Source organism: Oryx dammah, unplaced genomic scaffold (genome assembly GCF_014754425.2).
Source record: "Oryx dammah isolate SB20612 unplaced genomic scaffold, SCBI_Odam_1.1 HiC_scaffold_1, whole genome shotgun sequence".
Taxonomy (NCBI): Eukaryota; Metazoa; Chordata; class Mammalia; order Artiodactyla; family Bovidae; genus Oryx; species Oryx dammah.
Window position 1 is genome coordinate 16,123,120 of NW_024070185.1, and position 19,538 is coordinate 16,142,657.

Genomic DNA, 19,538 nt, shown 5'->3' on the forward strand with positions numbered 1-19,538 from the left:
ACCAGTCTGTGCCAGACACTATACTAGTCTTTTGAGAACTCCATGAACAGAAGAGCCTGGAGGGCGGCAGGCCATGGAGTCGCAGAGAGCTGAACACACACAGAGTTGTTCAGTACTGAAACTGTCATAACTCTAGAAAGGTACTATCACTGTCCCTCTTATTTCCATTTCACAGCCAAGAAAACTGAAGTACAGGGAGGTGAAATATTAATAACTTACCCACGACCATGTTAATGATGGCAGCTCTCAGGTTTAAAGGTCTGATCCGATCTGCAGCCCTCCAAATCTAGGGTCTTTTTCATTGTACTCACTGTCTCCTTTATGTCTCTTTACCTACCTATTTCCTAACTCAGTTTTTCTTCCTCCCTTCTTTGGCCCCTTCTCCTGCAGGCCCGTGACCAAGGTGTAGACTAAGACGGGGAGTCATGCTTCACACGGCCTTATCATGTTGGCAGCCATTCCTGGGTCTGGCTGTGGTCTTAATCTTCATGGGCTCCACCATTGGCTGCCCTGCTCGCTGCGAGTGCTCGGCCCAGAACAAATCTGTTAGCTGCCACAGGAGGAGGTTGCTCACCATCCCAGAGGGCATTCCCATAGAGACCAAAATCTTGGACCTCAGCAAGAACAGGCTGAAAAGCATCAACCCCGAAGAATTCATCTCTTACCCTCTGCTGGAGGAGATAGACTTGAGTGACAACATCATTGCCAATGTGGAGCCAGGAGCCTTTAACAATCTCTTCAACCTGCGTTCCCTCCGCCTGAAGGGCAATCGCCTGAAGTTGGTCCCTTTGGGGGTCTTCACAGGCCTCTCCAACCTCACCAAGCTTGACATTAGTGAGAATAAGATTGTCATTTTACTGGACTACATGTTCCAGGATTTGCATAACCTGAAGTCTCTAGAAGTGGGGGACAATGATTTGGTTTATATATCACACCGGGCCTTCAGTGGACTGCTTAGCTTGGAGCAGCTCACACTGGAGAAATGTAACCTCACTGCGGTACCCACAGAAGCCCTCTCACACCTCCGCAGCCTCATCAGCCTGCACCTGAAGCATCTCAATATCAACAACATGCCCGTGTATGCCTTTAAAAGACTGTTCCACCTGAAACATCTAGAGATTGACTATTGGCCTTTACTGGATATGATGCCTGCCAACAGCCTCTATGGTCTGAACCTCACCTCCCTCTCCATCACCAACACCAACCTATCCACCGTCCCCTTCCTTGCCTTTAAACACCTGGTCTACCTGACCCATCTGAACCTCTCCTACAATCCCATCAGCACTATTGAGGCAGGCATGTTCTCTGACCTGATCCGCCTTCAAGAGCTTCATATAGTGGGGGCCCAGCTCCGCACCATTGAGCCTCACTCCTTCCAAGGGCTCCGCTTCCTTCGTGTGCTCAATGTGTCTCAGAACCTTCTGGAAACTCTGGAAGAGAACGTCTTCTCCTCCCCGAGGGCTTTGGAGGTCCTGAGCATTAACAACAATCCTCTGGCCTGTGACTGCCGTCTCCTATGGATCCTTCAGCGGCACCCCACCCTGCAGTTCGGTGGCCAGCAGCCCATGTGCGCTGGCCCAGACACTATCCGCGAGAGGTCATTCAAAGATTTCCACAGCACTGCCCTTTCTTTTTACTTCACCTGCAAAAAACCCAAAATCCGTGACAAGAAGTTGCAGCATCTGCTTGTGGATGAGGGGCAGACGGTACAGCTGGAATGCAGTGCCGATGGAGACCCTCAGCCTGTGATCTCCTGGGTGACACCTCGAAGGCGGTTCATCACCACCAAGTCCAACGGAAGAGCCACCGTGCTGGGTGATGGCACCTTGGAGATCCGCTTCGCCCAGGATCAAGACAGCGGGATGTATGTCTGCATCGCTAGCAATGCTGCCGGGAATGACACCTTCACGGCCTCCTTAACTGTCAAAGGATTCGCTTCAGACCGCTTTCTTTATGCCAACAGGACCCCTATGTACATGACTGACTCCAATGACACCATTTCCAATGGCACCAATGCCAATACTTTCTCCCTGGACCTTAAGACAATACTGGTGTCGACAGCCATGGGCTGTTTCACCTTCCTGGGAGTCGTGTTATTTTGCTTTCTCCTCCTTTTTGTGTGGAGCCGAGGGAAAGGCAAACACAAAAACAGCATTGACCTTGAGTACGTGCCCCGAAAAAACAATGGTGCTGTCGTGGAGGGGGAGGTGGCTGGACCCAGGAGATTCAACATGAAAATGATTTGAGGGTTAGCCGCTCCAACGATTGTTTCCGTGTCATTGTCTGTAACCAGTGAGACAGCCTGGCACAAGAAAAGTACTAGGTTAAAAGGCAGCTTAGTGCAGCTTCCCCTGTGTCAAAGCAGGGTCCGCAGAAGCAGGAGGACTTGTGATGGAGACGCTCCACCTAGAGGCAGGCAGGCATGCGTCAGAGCCCTTCCCACAGTGGGGCACTAATTGTTTGCGTTGCAAATACTGGCATTCTGGGGATCTCAGTAATGAACCTGAAGCTTCGGCTCATGCTCATGGACAGTTACTCAACCTTTTCTACCACTGCAAAAACAAAAGAAGAAATCAAAAGGAACAACCTACAATGTAGGATTTACGTATTAAAAAGACATATTTGTCTAAACCATACTCGACAGAAAAATTTGTATCTATGATTCTCCTTTGTTAAAAGCCTTGCATCATCCCATACTGTTGGTTCAACACCACAAAGAAATCAATATATTCTTTACTCTTTTTTTTTTTTTGGAAACATATATGCTGTATATGTTTTAAAGCAATATGAATGAGAGGTTGTGCTTTTTAGTTACACACCACTATCGACCCAAGTGTGACTTCACCTTCCTTTACATAGAGATAACCCTGAGACTAGATCCCTGGAGTTACGGGTGGATATATGTGGAGAGATGAGTTTTGTCTGATGTAGGATGCCAAGAGATAGGACCCAAGGCAAAAATGCCCAACTCTGTTAACTTCTGTTACTATAAATAAAGGCATGTGCCTAGTTTTGATACAGAATGGAATATTTTTTATACTTGTGATATCACACTGGACCAGTTTACTGTAACAAAGCCTTTGGTTTCTCCAGAAAGTGGTGTGTCACTGTTTATACCTGTAAAATGCAAGGTAGGTGTCAATAATGAAACTTATTCCTTTAACCACAACTTGATTTTACTTTCATCAATTGCTACTAAGGGAAGAGGATGTGATGTTTATATCTACTCCTAGGGTAATATTCAGCTCATAGCTAAGATCAAAAATAATTCAGATATGTAAAGCTCTCTGGATAATAAGTTCTTCTCAGATGCCAACAGAAACCAGGGCAATCCATACAACTAAGGATCTGTTTTAAAAACAATGTTGTCTGAAGTCTGGATCACTGCCAGTCTGAGGAATCATTTGGCTACTGCACCTCTGATGTTGTTTATTCAAATACTCTACACACAGTATCATCTTAAATGTACAACTCCAGGGTGTCTCCCTGCTTCCTTTCCAAGGAGATATTGATTTTTATTTTGAAAGCTGTCTGGAATCTGTCTTGTTTTTAAAGAAGTGGCAAAAAACAAGGTGGATTTAAAAGCACTTTGTGATATTTTTTTTTTCTCCACTGAGGAAAAGCTAAGATTTACCCCTATAAATAGGTTAAACTATGCTGACACTTTCACCCCTCTGAATGAATTTGTCCAATTCAGTTTGTATCATGATTGTTACTCAAGTGAAAATATTATAGTATAAAAAAAATGGCATCATGCCATTCCCACCAGTGATCTGGTTCAACTGAGACAAAATTCCATTTGGCTGAAGGCTGAGTCAGTGGTTTTCAAAGCAGATACAGCTGACCCTTGAACGTGAGAGTTAGGGGTGATGACACCCTGTGTGGTTGAAATCTTCATATAACTTATAATTGGCCCACAAGTCTGCATCCATGGATTCAACCAACCTCAGATCACATAATATCAATACTTGTAGTATATGCGGTTGAAAAAAAAATTGTGTATAAGTGGACCTGCACAGTTCATGCCCAGGTTGTTCAAAGGTCAACTATAATCATATGATCTGGGAAAGCACTGACTATAGTGTATTCATGACATGTGATATATTTAATTAGCATAGAAGAGATAGATTTCTACACTTTTCATACTTTGAGAAGAACCTTAAAAAGAGCACCCTTTGGTACAGTGTGTAAGCTGGAATAGAAGGTGTCTGGCATTTGTTCCCTGACATATCACATTGGAAGTTTAACTTTCAAAGAGCTGACTTTTTGAGTAACTTCAGTAAAATAAAAGTGACCCCAATAAAAAAGTGACAGGTCCAAAAATTGTTTTGCCAACTGGTTAGCAACATGTTTAAACATAGTTCTCCCTTAATAAAGGGTAGAAATGAGATAGGAAGATTGAAGAATGGACTGCCTGAGTAATTTTTCATTTGACTTTCCTGATGATTATCACAGACCATTTAGAAATTCATTTTCCCCTTATGGAAATTATCTTACTTATATCTAACAGTGAGTCAAGATCTGCTATAAATCCTATCACAGTTTCAACTTGTATGGAAATGGAACAGAATCTTTCAGTTCTAAAATGAACAAAGTTAATGTAGACAGAGAGTCTTCCAAAAGTTAGTGGAGAATACTTTGTTTGGAATAAGTATTTAACTAATTGCCCAACTGGAAAAAAAAAAAAGAGAGAGAGAGAGAAAACATTTAGCAGGTAATAACAGGGCTTTGAGATTCTGCTATTTTCTGTCAAAATAAAAGTGGACCAAAAAGCTTAGGCAAATGAAATTGGATTAAAGTCAATCCATCCATGAAAAGATTTAGTTATTATTCCACAAGAAGTAAAGAGACTGCACTCTCTTGGGGGTTTATATACTGTGATCCCTGGAACAAGTTATTTAGGATATTAATAAGTGTTCTTTCCAGAAAAGTCTCATAAACTAATAAGTTGGGGAAATGATGCATGCTGTAACAACCTCTTGGAGGTTCAATATATATTTGAGCCAAAGAAATCTTCTAAAAAGTTCAATAAACATGAATGTTATTTAATTTTGCTTACCTTGAGGTTTCTCCAGCTTATTTGAGCATGAGGCACTTCTTTTCATGATATAACTGTTAAACATCTTGAAAAACTAGAGCTTCACAGAACCCAGTTCAGGTAACATTGGACTGGAGTTCTACTCCTCTGAATTATTCCTAAACCCAATGTTTCCAAGAAGAGTAAAATTACTGTTTGAATTGGGTTCCAATGGATTACAAAAAGTATGCCACTTGGATGAATGATCTGATCATACAGATGAACTGGCCAGAAAGTTCTAGGAGGAGCTGTGACTTTGTCTGAAGCATGATAGTAATGGATTTACAGGTAACTGAATGGCCACTTAATTTTCTACATTCTATCTGTTCAGATATTGGATTCCTTTTTATAACTGTAAAGCTTTGATCTTGGGTTCCATTGACTAGAACTTTGATGCTCTAGTATAAAACTTCACAAAGGGAATTTTCCCTTGTGACTTCAGCTTACCTCTTTATTAGATCCAACTAGACTGCAACAAACAATAATATCTTACATCAGCACATGGGACAAATTTTCCCCTAGTAGTCATCCAGGGGTGATCAGTCTTCCCAGGGTATTTTTTTCAAACTATCCCAAGAAGAAATACAGTTGTTTGGCTCAGCATTTAATTCTGGGTTGACCAGTTCTTTGTGTATATTAAGCATCTTCAATGAAGTATACTCTTTAGGCATTAAATTTCGAGAAGAAAAATTCCCTGGCTAAAGACCTAATGGTCACAGAATTGATCTATTCTGTTAGAGTATGATAACTCAAATGATTTGGCCTAATGTGTTTCTGGCAAGTGATTTCTACTTTTCCAAATTCTCATGTTACTTTTTAAAATTTTTCGTTGCATTTATGAATTTTTCAAATATTCTCAAAGTTTGAAAATGTAACCCTAGAATTGCCAAGACTTGTACTTCCTAGTCCCAGAGGACATTTTCATAACTCTAGCTTTGCTCAAGTTTCTCAGAAATTTTTCTTATCACCAACAACTCCCACCCCACACCCCACCCAGTAGTATAAAGGCATTCAGGATTTGCTTCAAGGTGGATTCTTTTTCCATTGTTTGGTCAAATCTGTTCTCTTCAGTTCTCAGAGCCCAGAAATTATAATCTTCTATGATTTTTTTTTAATCATTTAAATCTCACCTGCAAATCTTAAATTTTAAGCCTGACTTTTGTCACTTTTCATAACTCAATCAGGAACAAATATATAATATAAGGTAGAAAAGAGAGGATGTGATCCTGGAGAAGAAAAATTTAGTGAAGTCCCATGTAAATTTACTTACCCTTCCAGGACCTCCCTTTATCTTCACATCAAGACATTTGCTTTAACTTCAGTAACTGTGCTCAGAAGATATTCAGCATCACAGGTATGTCTTGAAGCTTTCTAGAAAAAAAAAAACAACATCATTTTCAACTTAGAAGGCTAAGTGATGACCCAAAAAAATATATATCAAAAGTCTAAAGAAAGGTTGGAGGGAGACACTTGAATCCATTTTAATCCTTTTTCCTTTCTAATTTTTATAGTTATCTTCTTAACTGGAGAAGCATCTTCTTCAACTTTCATCAATGTCTTTTTTATCCCTATTACCTATGTCCAGGTCACCTTTATAGAACTCACATAAGCCATTCCAAATGGATTTTGTGCCACGTGAACCTACTAACAAAACATGTGGGGCCAAAGCCATTCATTCTACACAGTACTTAGGTAAAGATTTATCCCTTTATTCCTGGGAGTAAAGCCTTAGAAACATTCCCCATTAGACTAAGACATCAGGTGCCTGGTAATTTCCATTGACTTTCCACAGCTGGCTTTAAGAGTCCTATCCTTTCTACTAAAATCCTTGCTATTTTCTGAAGGAGGAGTTCTGGAGTTATCCTTGCAGTTGTGTATGGAAGGTCTTGAGGGATGAAGTATTGTCTGACTTACTGATCTCTGAGTTCCACATTAGGTAGCAGAGTGTGCTTCCTAGTACTTTGGCAAACATTTGACATGATACTCTGTTATTCTTCCCCTAACTCCTTCAAAAACCATTCCACGGGGAGCCTTCTCAGTTTCACTCCAGCAAAAGTGCCATTACAGGGAAGGACAGTTTCACAATTAACTAGATCAAAATGTGAACTGATTCACCACAATATTTAGCTAAATTACCTAGCAAAAAAGGTTAAGGAGCCATAGGCCTGGATTGGCAAGATTTGGACAAGCAAACTGCATTTTCCATCAACGATGAAAGATAGGTTTCTGTTTTGATAGCAGTAAACGTAGCTGAATATTTTCTCAAAAAACATTAGAGAATGGAAACTGCTTACCGTGTTGTAAGCTTTTCAACAGGTTGCCTAGGATAAACGTTTGCAATAAAAAAAAAAAAAAGACAATTAGGAAGTTTGTAAAAGCTTTTGATTTTCTAAAACAGGCCTGAACTGAAATTGATATTCCTCTTCCAAAATTTGGGAATATGATCAAGACAAATTTGCATGTACCCCAGACTGCCCTTCTCCAGTTGGCCGAAGTCTTTAAGACCTCGTCTCCCTCCCCTCCCCCACCTTCTCCCTAAGAACATGCTGAATAGGAAGGAGGAAACGAGCATGGACCACTGAGTCCCCTGAGACAGCTCATGGAGACAGAAGAGCTTTGGTACCCCCTCATTCCTGCCTCCTTTCCTGATGCCACCACTGAAAGCATCCCTCATTCTCCAGCTCTCCCTGCCCCACCACTGTCATCTCCCAGCTGCTGTCACACCCTATCAATGAATGTTCTCTCAAGGGAAAAGTCTCCTTTCATTGGTACTCAGAAATTCTTGAGTAATTGTTAAACTGGAAATTGCTTTTTTTTTCAAAAGCCCTCTAGCCTATCTCACAGAACACTTAAAAGTTAAGACTTACCATTCACATAATTACAAGGTGACAGCAATCTGCAGGTTGAATGATTCTGATATTTTTTTCTCTCTCTCTCTTTCAGAAGCAGGTGGGTTGATATAATGCCAGCCTTAAATAGAAGCTTTATTTATAGCCTTAGCAGAATGAGCAAAGAGCTGGCATAATCAAGAGAGTACTGCATATTTTAAGGAAGGCTTTACCTTTAATATGCAAAATAGCCATTAGAAGACAACAAAAATGCAAATGTACATTCTCCTAAATTGGTTAACTGTATTAATTCCAATAAAGTTCAAAAGATAACTTTCCATCCTACAAATGGGTCAGAGTCAGAGATGTATCTATCCTACAAGGACAAAACAGAAAACGCCCAAAAATCACCCCAGAAATTCAGTTGCCATGTTAGCTTTCTTCATTTCCTTGCAAACCTCCTATTCTAAATTGCTTAAATATATTTAATCCCCACTACCATGAAATCAATACTGTAATACAATGTAATCAACAAACAACGATTATGCAGTAGAGTAAATCAGACTTTCAAAAAAAAAAAAAATTCGATCTTTACCACAATGTGTGTCCAGCAACACACTGAATCAGACATATCTGTGTGATGGCAAGAGACAGACGCTAAGTCATGAACAAACTCTTTAGAGGCTGTTTGGAAGGAACCATGCTCTTCTCCTCCCCAGTTATAAAATCAGATGTATCACACACATGTGTGTTGCTTTGATACACAAGTCAGTTGTCTTATGTTTTATCCTTTTCCTTATGGTATGAAATGTCCCAGATAATAATTTAAATGCTATTGTTTATATATACATATATAAATATGAGGGGGAGGGTGATTTGATTTTTTTAAGTGTTTAAATAAAATGTAACTGTTTTAAAAGCTGATAAGCTTGAGCAGGAGAAAAAGAGAAACAGAATGTGTGTGTGTGTATTTCTTTAATGTCTTATCAAAGTCTTATTCTGGGAATATCTTATGATTGGGAGTTACTAACCAACAACCTTTAAAACTTTTTTTTTTCTTTAATGCTTGATAGCTTGTTTTTATTCTCAAAAAAAAAAAAAATAGTGCTAATGACAAAAGTACCTTGATTTATATTTGTGTATCACTGACAATTATTATTGACTTATTGTGGGCATGTTTTGTTTTTAACATGTAAAAACAAGTTAACTTATTTTATTAACATGTAAAATAAGTTAAGAACACATGTTTTCTTTACTAATGTAAAGGGCTTAAGCATATGATATCTCAGTTAAAACCATTTGGCTATTATTAAGGGGAAAAAATGAAATGTAATAAAAGACAATTGGAGTCATCTGTCAGAAAATACTCCCTATTGAGAGAGGTCGGTTATATGAGCCTTGCTCATGAGGAACATAAGCTTGCTTAAATATCTTTAACATTGTGATTAGATCAGATAATCTATAAATAACTCCAGTCAGAGAAGCACTAGGCCCAGGGGAATCAGTCTACTGCTGGGATGAATGGAAACCACTCAGAGAGGAATCAGAGGCCAGGCTTTCAGATTCTTCATAAGCAAAATGTCCAAGGAGCCATGATTTGGCCTGCTGAAAATCCAGATTTAGGTCATACCGTGCATATTAGAGGGCTTGCCTGGTGGCTCAGCTGGCGAGGAATCTGCCTGCAGTGCAGGAGACCTGAGTTTGATCCCTGGGTCGGGAAGATCCCCTGGAGAAGGGAAAGGCTACACACTCCAGTGTTCTGGCCTGGAGAATTCCATGGGCTGTATAGTCCATGAGGTCGCAAAGAGTCAGACACGACTGAGCGACTTTCACTTTCATGTATACTAGAAAGATACTCTACTTTACTGAAGATAAATCCTGCACCACTTGCAAAACCGTCCCATCCATTACCGTTGGTGACAGAAGCAAGTATGGCCGTGACTTCAGGCATGAAACATATTTGAACAAGTACTGTAGGGCCCAGCAAGCCAAACACACATGATCATCTGGTCACCCTCTATGAGTCAGCTTTCACTCAGCCAACTATCTATGACTGAGACATCGTGTAAGATAGGAAGGCACAAAAAACTAAAACAGAGAAGTCTTTTGTCCTCAGGCACGTTGACAACAAAGGAAAGAAGCCTGTCTAACGTAAAAGAGGGAAAGAACTGACCATGTGAAAACTACCCTCATGCAATCTTTCTTCTGAGAGCAAAGGTGTTCTCTCCTTACTTTTGGTGCTTAAGGGAACGGGCTTTGGGGAGGTATGCTCAGGTAGCTGTCATCCTGTGTTTTCATCTTCACCCCTAGAGCTCACGCTAGATGCCTTCCAGTGAAGAGGGAGTGAGTGGAGGAAGCAGAGGGCTGGCAAGGATGGGACCTGGAAGCCATATTGATAAATGACCAAAAAGCCCAAGATCACCGCTAGGCAGCAGAATGCACTCTCATTCTGAAGCTGCTAGTAAGAAATGCAGAAAAGGCCTCCTTGCTATTCTTTAATTATAGGATGAAGAGCTTACCACCAGAAAGGGGTTTCCTTCTCCTGGAAAGATTTTTTTTTTTTTTTGGTATTGCCAAAGCTATGTGTCACCTGATGGTGGGCTTTCATTTTATACCACTAACCTAGCATGACCAAAACAAAAAAATGTTTCCATGAATAGTTAGGAATACATCTCTGTCAACTAATACATCACAAGTTAGGTTGTCCAGTAAACTCCCTGATCAGGGAGAAGATAGCCCTAATACTTCAGGACTTTTTCTTAAACAAGGATAAGAGGGAAGAAGACAATATAATGGAGTCAAAATTTTAAATAAGAAACTAAATATACTCAACTCCATAGAAGGTGATGGCACCCCACTCCAGTACTCTTGCATGGAAAATCCCATGGACGGAGGAGCCAGGAAGGCTGCAGTCCATGGGGTCGCAAAGAGCTGGACAAGAATGAGTGACTTCACATTCACTTTTCACTTTCATGCATTGGAGAAGGAAATGGAAACCCACTCCAGTGTTCTTGCCTGGAGAATCCAAGGGACAGGGGAGCCTGGTGGGCTGCCGTCTATGGGGTCACACAGAGTCGGACACGACTGAAGCGACTTAGCAGCATACTCAACTCAGCAGCCTGGCTTCTGGCTCTATCCTTATAAAGACATTCTGGCCATATGTTGCTTCATACATTTAGAAGCCAATCAGAGTTGTGAGTTGGGATGGGAGTTGCTGGACTTTTTCTCCCTCTCATTTTCCTTGGTTAGGAGTATATCACTCCAGGTGATTCCAGGTGTCATTTGATACAGTCAAAATAAGAGTTCCTAGATACTCCCATTAAGGCAGATAAGTATATTGTAGAACGCAATATTCTCTTCATAATCACCTCATTGTCAGACCTAAAACACAAGATGTGAAGAGTAATGTGGAATAAGACCAAGTTAAGGAGAAAACTGAAACACCTTAATGGGATTCCTGAGTGGAAATTCACCTGGGAATTCTGCCACTGATGGGTGGAAAAATTGAAAATGCTGGCTTGTAGGGCTCCTCACTCCCATGCCTTGCATTAACTCTTATAAACACCTAAATGCAAAAACTATGACCCTCTATTAAAAAAAATGGATTCAGAAGGAAATCCCTTGTTATAGCTATGCTAAGTCGCTTCAGTCGTGTCCGACTCTGTGCAACCCCAGAGACAACAGCCCACCAAGGCTCCCCCGTCCCTGGGATTCTCCAGGCAAGAACAGTGGAGTGGGTTGCCATTTCCTTCTCCATGTTATAGCTATATAGGCAATGTATCATTCCATAATACTCTGAACTGTGTAATTCAGAATATTAGAACATGTCAATAAGTCTCTCTATAAAGTACATGTCATTTAATGCCAGATACACACACACATACTAAGAACCACACATACTAAGAAACATTTGGAGAAAGATAAAGGGAAGAAAAGGCAGATGGAAAATATATGGCTTATCTGAGAATTCCCATGATTCTGTTTGCCTCTAATAAGAAAAATTAAAAACAGAATCCAATCACTAAGAAGACAGGGTCTGAAAGATGAAAATCCAAGGAAAGTCTCTATGAAAAACAGCATACTATTACATAGGTTATCTCTTTTCTTGAAAGACCTAAATCTTATATATGATTGTGAAAGTTAGCCATATATTGCATAATTTTGTTTGCTGTCACATTGGGAGATAAATTCATTTACCAGATACTCCTCATTTATATGAGCCTTTTCTATCCACAGCATTGCTTCTCAAATTATTCTTAAGCACAAGAAATCAAGCATGCTGGTGCCATAGCACAGAGAGGCAATTCACTACCTTTAATCTACAGTATTATTTTGCTCAGTCACTAAGTCTTGTCTGACTCTTTGCAACCCTATGGACTGTAGCCTCAGTCAAGAAACCTAGAGTGGGTTGTCATTTCCTTCTCCAACAGTATTCTTTTATTCATGGGCTATTAGCTGGATGTATGAAAGTCTAAAAGATTACAAAGACCCCGGTTTGATTCCTAGGTGGGGAAGATCCCCTGAAGAAGGGATAGGCTACCCACTCCAATTTTCCTGGGCTTTCCTGGTGGCTCAGGTGGTACAGAATCTGCCTGCAATGCAGGAGAGCTGGCTTTGATCCTTGGGTTGGGAAGGTCCCCTGGAGAAGGGCATGGCAACCCACTCCAGTATTCTTGCCTGGATAATCCCCATGGACAGAGGAGCCTGGTGGGCTACAGTCCATAGGGTCACAAAGAGTCAGACAGGACCGAGTGACCAAGCACAGCACGTTATATACGTTCAGTGCTCTTGTGGAAGTTAATCACTTTTTAAAACACATACACAAATCTATACCATGGTGTTCAGAGCTTCTTTAAGCCTCACTGTGTATTACCATCAGTATAAACATTCTACTGGGAATTAATTTACTAAACAGAGAACAAATGTGAATGCAAAGAGATTACCAAGTCAACTCTACCATCTTGATTTACATAAGCTCTTCTATTTTAGCGACACTTGGAGAATCCAGTTGCCTCTACTTCAGTGGTCTCAAGAGCCTTCTATGGCACTACAATTAAAAAAAGAAAAATTGCTGGTTTTAACACAGGGCTGGTTTTGATACATGGCAGCTGTTTTCTGAATCTTCAGGAATAAAAAATTTTTTAAAAATGGGTTTACATAAATGGAAAGTAACTGAAAAGTGTTCCCTGGCTGGTGAGTTCGAGAGAGAAGTAGTTCATTGTTTTCAGTTCAATGTATTTTCAAAACAGGATTTGATAAGAACTGGAGAACACAAGTTTTTCAAATAAATGACAATGAGAAAATAGGTATAGATAAGGGAATTTTCTTTTGAAGGTGAATGGATGATGTTTATGTATGAGGCAGTGCCTCTAATAGTGATCATTACAGTTTAGATTTGAAACCAGTAAGTACACAGATTATATATTAACAGTTATTTTAAATGTCTGTGTATTTATATCCTTTGAAATGCTGCCAGTATTAGCTCAAATACATGCCCACAGGAAATTTAGGAATCTACTTCTTTCTTTCTCATTCTTGATTAGAAATTGGAAATCAGATTTCTCCAGTTCTAGTTTTAAAATGTGTACAAAATTTAATTTTCCACCTATACAAGCACAATCTCCATTCATTCACTCATTTACTCATTCATCGATTTAATCATTTAACACCAACCGAGTAGCCACTATCATACTAACTTCACAGCACATCAATAAATAAAATTGCTATCAATTGTAGCCCCAAATTTAATCCTGCATTTCTCCATATTAACTTCTTTGGCTTCCACATTGACCATAACCGATTTCTCATTCCATCATTCAAATCATGTAGTTTAGAGATGGGCCTTAGTGTCCAAATGGCCAGGTACTAATCTGGCTTTAAGGACCTACCTGCTTTAATGATCCACTCTCAGGGAGTCCGTGTAGTTAAGTTCTAAAAGACAAGGATTTGGAGTAAGAGTTCTAAGGGCTCTGTCACTGGGTTCATGCTTCTCAATGGGCAATATACTTAGCATCTCTGCATCCCCATCTCTAGAAATGACCATAACACTACCTACCTCACAAGGGTGCTGTGAGGTTTACCATGAAAGCATGAGGAAACGGTGTGGAGAACTGGGGCCCTAACACAAAGGGGCTACAGGATTTAGAGTGGCTAGATGAAGTCACTGTGTATGATCCCTTCTCCCCCGGGAGGCCTAGGTCAGCTCCCTCTATAATTAGAATCTAAAATGGCATTGACCATCAATTGGCTTGGTTTATCTCTAATATATGATGTCTAGGAGATCCATCACAAATTCCCCTCTCTTTGAGAGATTTTAGCTTGGAAAAAATGATTAAACTAGTTTTGACAAAAGGTTATGCAATGATTCACTTCCAGGTGCTGGGGGTGGGGTAGTTATTCTAATATGAAACAAGAGTTTGAATGGCTATCTTCAAGGGGATGCATTTCATTGGCGCAATCTATTGCCTAGGGTTTTCTGTTGTTTTCAGTCTGACTCCCCAGCTTTCTGTACCATTGTTTTCACATACATCCCCTTCTTCCTTTTGTTGGAAGGCAAGCTATAATCCTCGTTTCATGATTCTTTTCATGCCGTCTGTTTTGCTCAAAGGACAATTCTTTTCAACAACCATTGTGATTATTTTCTTAAGAGGGCCAATTTTAATTGCCATATTATTTAGCTAAGCCCTACTGTCTTGGTGTCCTTCAAAATTGTCAGTTGCTTTAAAATACAAGGGTGGGAGGGGAGAGCTGATAAGCACATTGTTGTAATTGATTTGTATGTTTGAATTGTCTTATCAGAAAACAAGGTTATGAATTTCATCTGTTTAGACACAAAAATAAAATACTTTTCCTAAAAAATGTATTTGGCTTTTGAATGTTCTAAAATACCATTTATTCTTCTCTTCATCCTTTTAATATTTCATAATAGTATTGCATTACTAATCATATTTGAATCATAACTATAATTATAATAGAAGCTCAGCCTTTTCCTACATTCATTACTATAGCTCAATTATTAAATATCTACTTGGGAAACAGTAAAATAAAATTGTTCAAGATTTACAATTGAAAAAAAATCTAGATGAACCTGTTCTGAGGGACCTACATTCAAGGCCAACCACAAAATCACTTAAGACAGATGGGTGTGAAGAAATAGGCTTTCCAAGGAGTACAGTAATATGACCTCTTTTTCTTTTCAGCAAAAATTGTCACTGCTAGTGATGGGAAATAGCCATGAGATATTATCTCTGTCAGTTGTTGAAACTTTAAGAAATGAGATGAAAACAATTAAACTTGGCTTTTGAAGTATTCCTGGGCCAAGATCTTGCTATAGTAATTTAGAAAAACTGTACCAAACAAAACAAAAACATCATTGATGTCTTAGCTTGGACTTCCATAACAAAGGGGCTCAATGGCAAATAATCTGCCTGCAATGTAGGAGCCTCAAGAGACTCAGGTTCAGCCCCTGGGTCAGGAAAATCCCCTGGAAGAGGAAATGACAACCCACTCCAGTATTCTTTCCTGGAGAATCCTGTAGACAGAGGAGATTGTCCATGGGGTCGCAGAGTCACACCTGAATGAAGTCACTTAGCATGCATGAACACCATAACAAAATACCATGAACTGGGTGAGTTAAACAACAGAAATGTATTTCTCACTGTTCTGGAGGCTGGGAAGTCTAAGATCAAGGTGCCACAGGGTCTGTCTCTGATGAGAGCACTCTCCTTGGGTTACAGGCACCTGCTTTCTCACTGTGTCCGTACATGGCCTCTCCATGTACACACACATACCGAGAGGGAGATATCTCTTTCTCTGTCTCCTCTTATTAGGCCCACCAACCCTATCTAATTAGCACCCCTCTCTTATAACCTTATTTAACCTTAATTTCTGTCTAAAAGCCCTATCTACAAATACAATCACATTGGGGGTTAAGGCTTCAACATATGAATTGGGGGCGGGGAGACATAATTCTGTCCATGCATGTATACATGCATGCTTAGTTGTTGTGTCTGATTCTTCTGTGACCCCCATGGACTAGCCCACCAGACTCCTCTGTCCATGAGATTCTCCAGGCAAGGACACTGGAGTGGGTTGCCAGTTCCTTCTCCAGGGGATCTTCCCAACCCTAGGATTCTGCATCTCCAGTGTCTCCTACATTAGCAGGTGGGTTCTTTACCACTGAGCCATGTGGGAAGCCCAATTCTGTCCATAGCGATTGCTTTCTGCACATTAATCAAGTGTTCCATCATCTTTATTTACCACGAGCATGAGAGGCAGTATATAATATTGAAACCATGGCCTGTCCTAAAACGGTGCACTGTAGGGTTGACAGAAACTGGTGACTAACAAATTCCTGAGCTAGTCTTCCAGCTTGTTAAAAACCCATATGCTTGCAGCGCACCTTGATGGAGCAGACTTGCCTTAGTTATTTTGTTGTCAACTGTCTACCCTACAACCTTCACCTAGTCCAAATAATAAAATGTTTGTCAGAATTGTTTTCAGGAACTTGGAGTCAGCTGTGTCTGCTTTAACTGGCTAAGATGGGTTGGGATGACCGACCTCAAAACTGGACCTGTGCAGGTGTCCAAGGAATGACCTTTTGACATCAGAGAGCCAAAAACTCCACCTTCAGATCGTGCTAAGCACCTCCATTTTAAACATACATCCCATGAAATTCATGCAACTCAGATATTGCACAGAACATAGATTACCTTGGTTTTTCCCTACTTTCCATCACCTGTCTCTACTCCCAAGACCATCCTATTTCTTTATCCCATAAATATCCCAAGCCCCTCGCCTTTAGGGAGGTGGACCTGAGGGGATATAAGCCCTTTCTTTGCTGTGAATCTTGGAGTCTCAGGGTTTTTACTTGCTGTGCATGAGGCAAATGAACATGGTTTGGTAACAATAGTAGGAAGATAAGTTAGAGAAGTCAATATAAAAAATGAAAAAGGATCTCAACAACTACAAAAACCCTCTCCTTGTTTTCCCTTACTTTACTGCACCTTGACTCTTGAAGACTCTGGCCTAGTCATTCGTTTTCTGCAATGACACACGACTTTTCATTCTGTTAAACCAAAGTTCTTAAAGAGCTGTGTCTTCTCTTTTTTCACAACACATCTGCAGAGTTACAAGTCTGCAAAAATCTTAACCTCTTAATTTCTTTCTCTCTTATGCAATATCATTATTTAACATACTCCTTTCTAAAACTAAAGAGCCTCATGATGAAAGTGAAAGAGGAGAGTGAAAAAGTTGGCTTAAAACTCAATATTCAGAAAACTAAGATCATGGCATCCGGTCCCATCACTTCATGGCAAATAGATGGGGAAACAGTGGAAACAGTAGCGGACTTTATTTTGGGGGGCTCCAAAATCACTGCAGATGGTGATTGCAGCCATGAAATAAAAGACGCTTGCCAGGGGCCACCACAGGAGATCCCACCCATGACAAGGTCATGTGGAAGAGAACTGTTAAGCAAGGCTTCAGAACTCAACGGGCTCCCTAGGCTTTCTCGAGCATCTACCCCAAAACCAGAATCCGTCTGTTTTACTACTTTATGACTTTCACCAGCTCCTCTGACATTAACAGGGGGCTAAACCTGATCATCTTTCTCTGGAGAAAATTAACTTAGGGCTATAGCTAATAAGTCTCCTGGACATGAGGGGAATATTTCCAATCAAACCCCCTCTGTTAGCATTCTAGCTTGCTTAGCAGGTATACCCAGACTCTTGCAGCTACACATATGATTATTTACAGCCTCCCAACTGTGAGAGGCATGGAAAGCCTAAAACATAGAGCCTTTCAAAGAGTTAAAAGTTATTAGAGTAGTGTTAATGTAGGATTCCATTATTTGGCCAAATGCTTGTTGCTAAGTTCCCATATCTCTTATCCACTGTGCACCTGGGAGTGTATTAGTTAACATAGTTGGAAAGTAAGAAAAACAAGTGTAGCCTTGAAATTAACCACATCAGACTTTTGAGCTAATTGGTTCTTTCTTGTAACTCACTGCACCTTTGCTTCGTGAGAATGTAACTCTGTTTAATACTTTTTGAGGCTGACATAGATTAGAAATATAAGAAAAAACATTTCAAGGGAAAATAAGTTTTCTGGTTGAGAAGCCTTTATCAAAAGAGGGTCATAAAATGTTCACAGGCCTCCAAGGACAGAAGATAATGTACACAACATTGTTTATGGGAAAGGTTTGCAGAAAAAATCCCGGTTTTGATAAAGACAAAACAGATGTAATGTTTGGGCTGACTCTGCATGACTTTGCATCTTTCATTTCCCTCTATGTACAAGTAAAGGTATAAAAGACCCTTTTAAAAATAAAAACAATGGGCCTCACTTGAAGAAGCTTGGTCACCCCGTGTTTCTCTTTCTTCTCTTTTTTTCTCTCTTACTTTCTTTTTTCAGGCTGATCCTTTAGAGCATAGAGGCTCCCTGCATTCACTTATTTGCCCGGGTTTCTAAGACCTGAACGGGAAGACGTTCTGCATCTTCACTCCCTTGGGAGACCGGGAAGGCACCTGTGGCCTCCCTGAACAGGGCAAACTTCTTGTCTCGAAGTTTTATTGGCTTTCTATGTAAACCAAGGAGTATCAGCCTCTTTCTCTCCTCTATTTTCTTATCTACAACATTTTCTTTATCTCTCTCTAAATCATCCGAAGACGCCGTTTTTCCTTCAGGTTCCCCTAGATCCTGCAGGGGCTGGACCCTGGCAGACGCTTACTCCTTGGAAGGAAAGTTATGACCAACCTAGACAGCATATTAAAAAGCAGAGACATTACTTTGTCAACAAAGGTCTGTCTAGTCAAGGCTATGGTTTTTCCTGTGGTCATGTATGGATGTGAGAGTTGGACTGTGAAGAAAGCTGAGAGCCAAAGAATTGATGTTTTTGAACTGTGGTGTTGGAGAAGACTCTTGAGAGTCCCTTGGACTACAAGGAGATCCATCCAGTCCATCCTAAAGTAAATCAGTCCTGGGTATTCATTGGAAGGACTGATGTTGAAGCTGAAACTCCAGTCCTTTGGCCACCCGATGCAAACAGCTGACTCATTTGAAAAGACCCTGATGTTGGGTAAGATTGAAGGCAGGAGAAGAAGGGGACGACAGAGGATGAGATGGTTGGATGACATCACCGACTCAATGGACATGAGTTTGGGTAAACTCTGGGAGTTGGTGATTGACAAGGAGGCCTGGCATTCTACAGTTCATGGGGTCACGAAGAGTCGGACATGACTGAATGACTGAACTGAACCAATTTCTGAAACAGCCATCCTTTATCTGATGCTCCTCTCACACATTTCAAGTTCTCTTTTGACTCTGCCCTTCTCCCCATCCACTAAAGAGAAAGATAAGATGCTATTCCCTCATGATCCAAAATGTGCTCACATTCCGGGTCAGCTGTCCCATTTTCATGGTTTACCCATACTGGCTAAGTGACAGGCTATTAGCTTGTTCTCCATAGTTATTTTGGTGCAGAAATGTCAATCAAAGTGTTTTTGTCTAAACAAGCACCACAGTGTTTGCTAGGACCATTTGCTTGACCTAAGGAGCCCCAAACCATCTGTCTGAAGAAGATAACTGCCTAAATTAAAACTCACTCAACCTGCCCACAAGCTTCCCTGTAGCTA

General features: G+C 40.5%; 1 protein-coding gene across 1 annotated transcript; it reads left to right on the forward strand.

Annotated features, from left to right (window-relative positions):
• The first annotated feature begins 410 nt into the window (after positions 1 to 410).
• LINGO2 (leucine rich repeat and Ig domain containing 2) lies at positions 411 to 3,018 on the forward strand. The gene has a single exon (XM_040237932.1). It carries the CDS (start codon positions 426 to 428, stop codon positions 2,244 to 2,246), a length of 1,821 nt encoding a protein of 606 aa, XP_040093866.1. The 5' UTR covers positions 411 to 425; the 3' UTR covers positions 2,247 to 3,018.
• Positions 3,019 to 19,538: the final 16,520 nt, after the last annotated feature.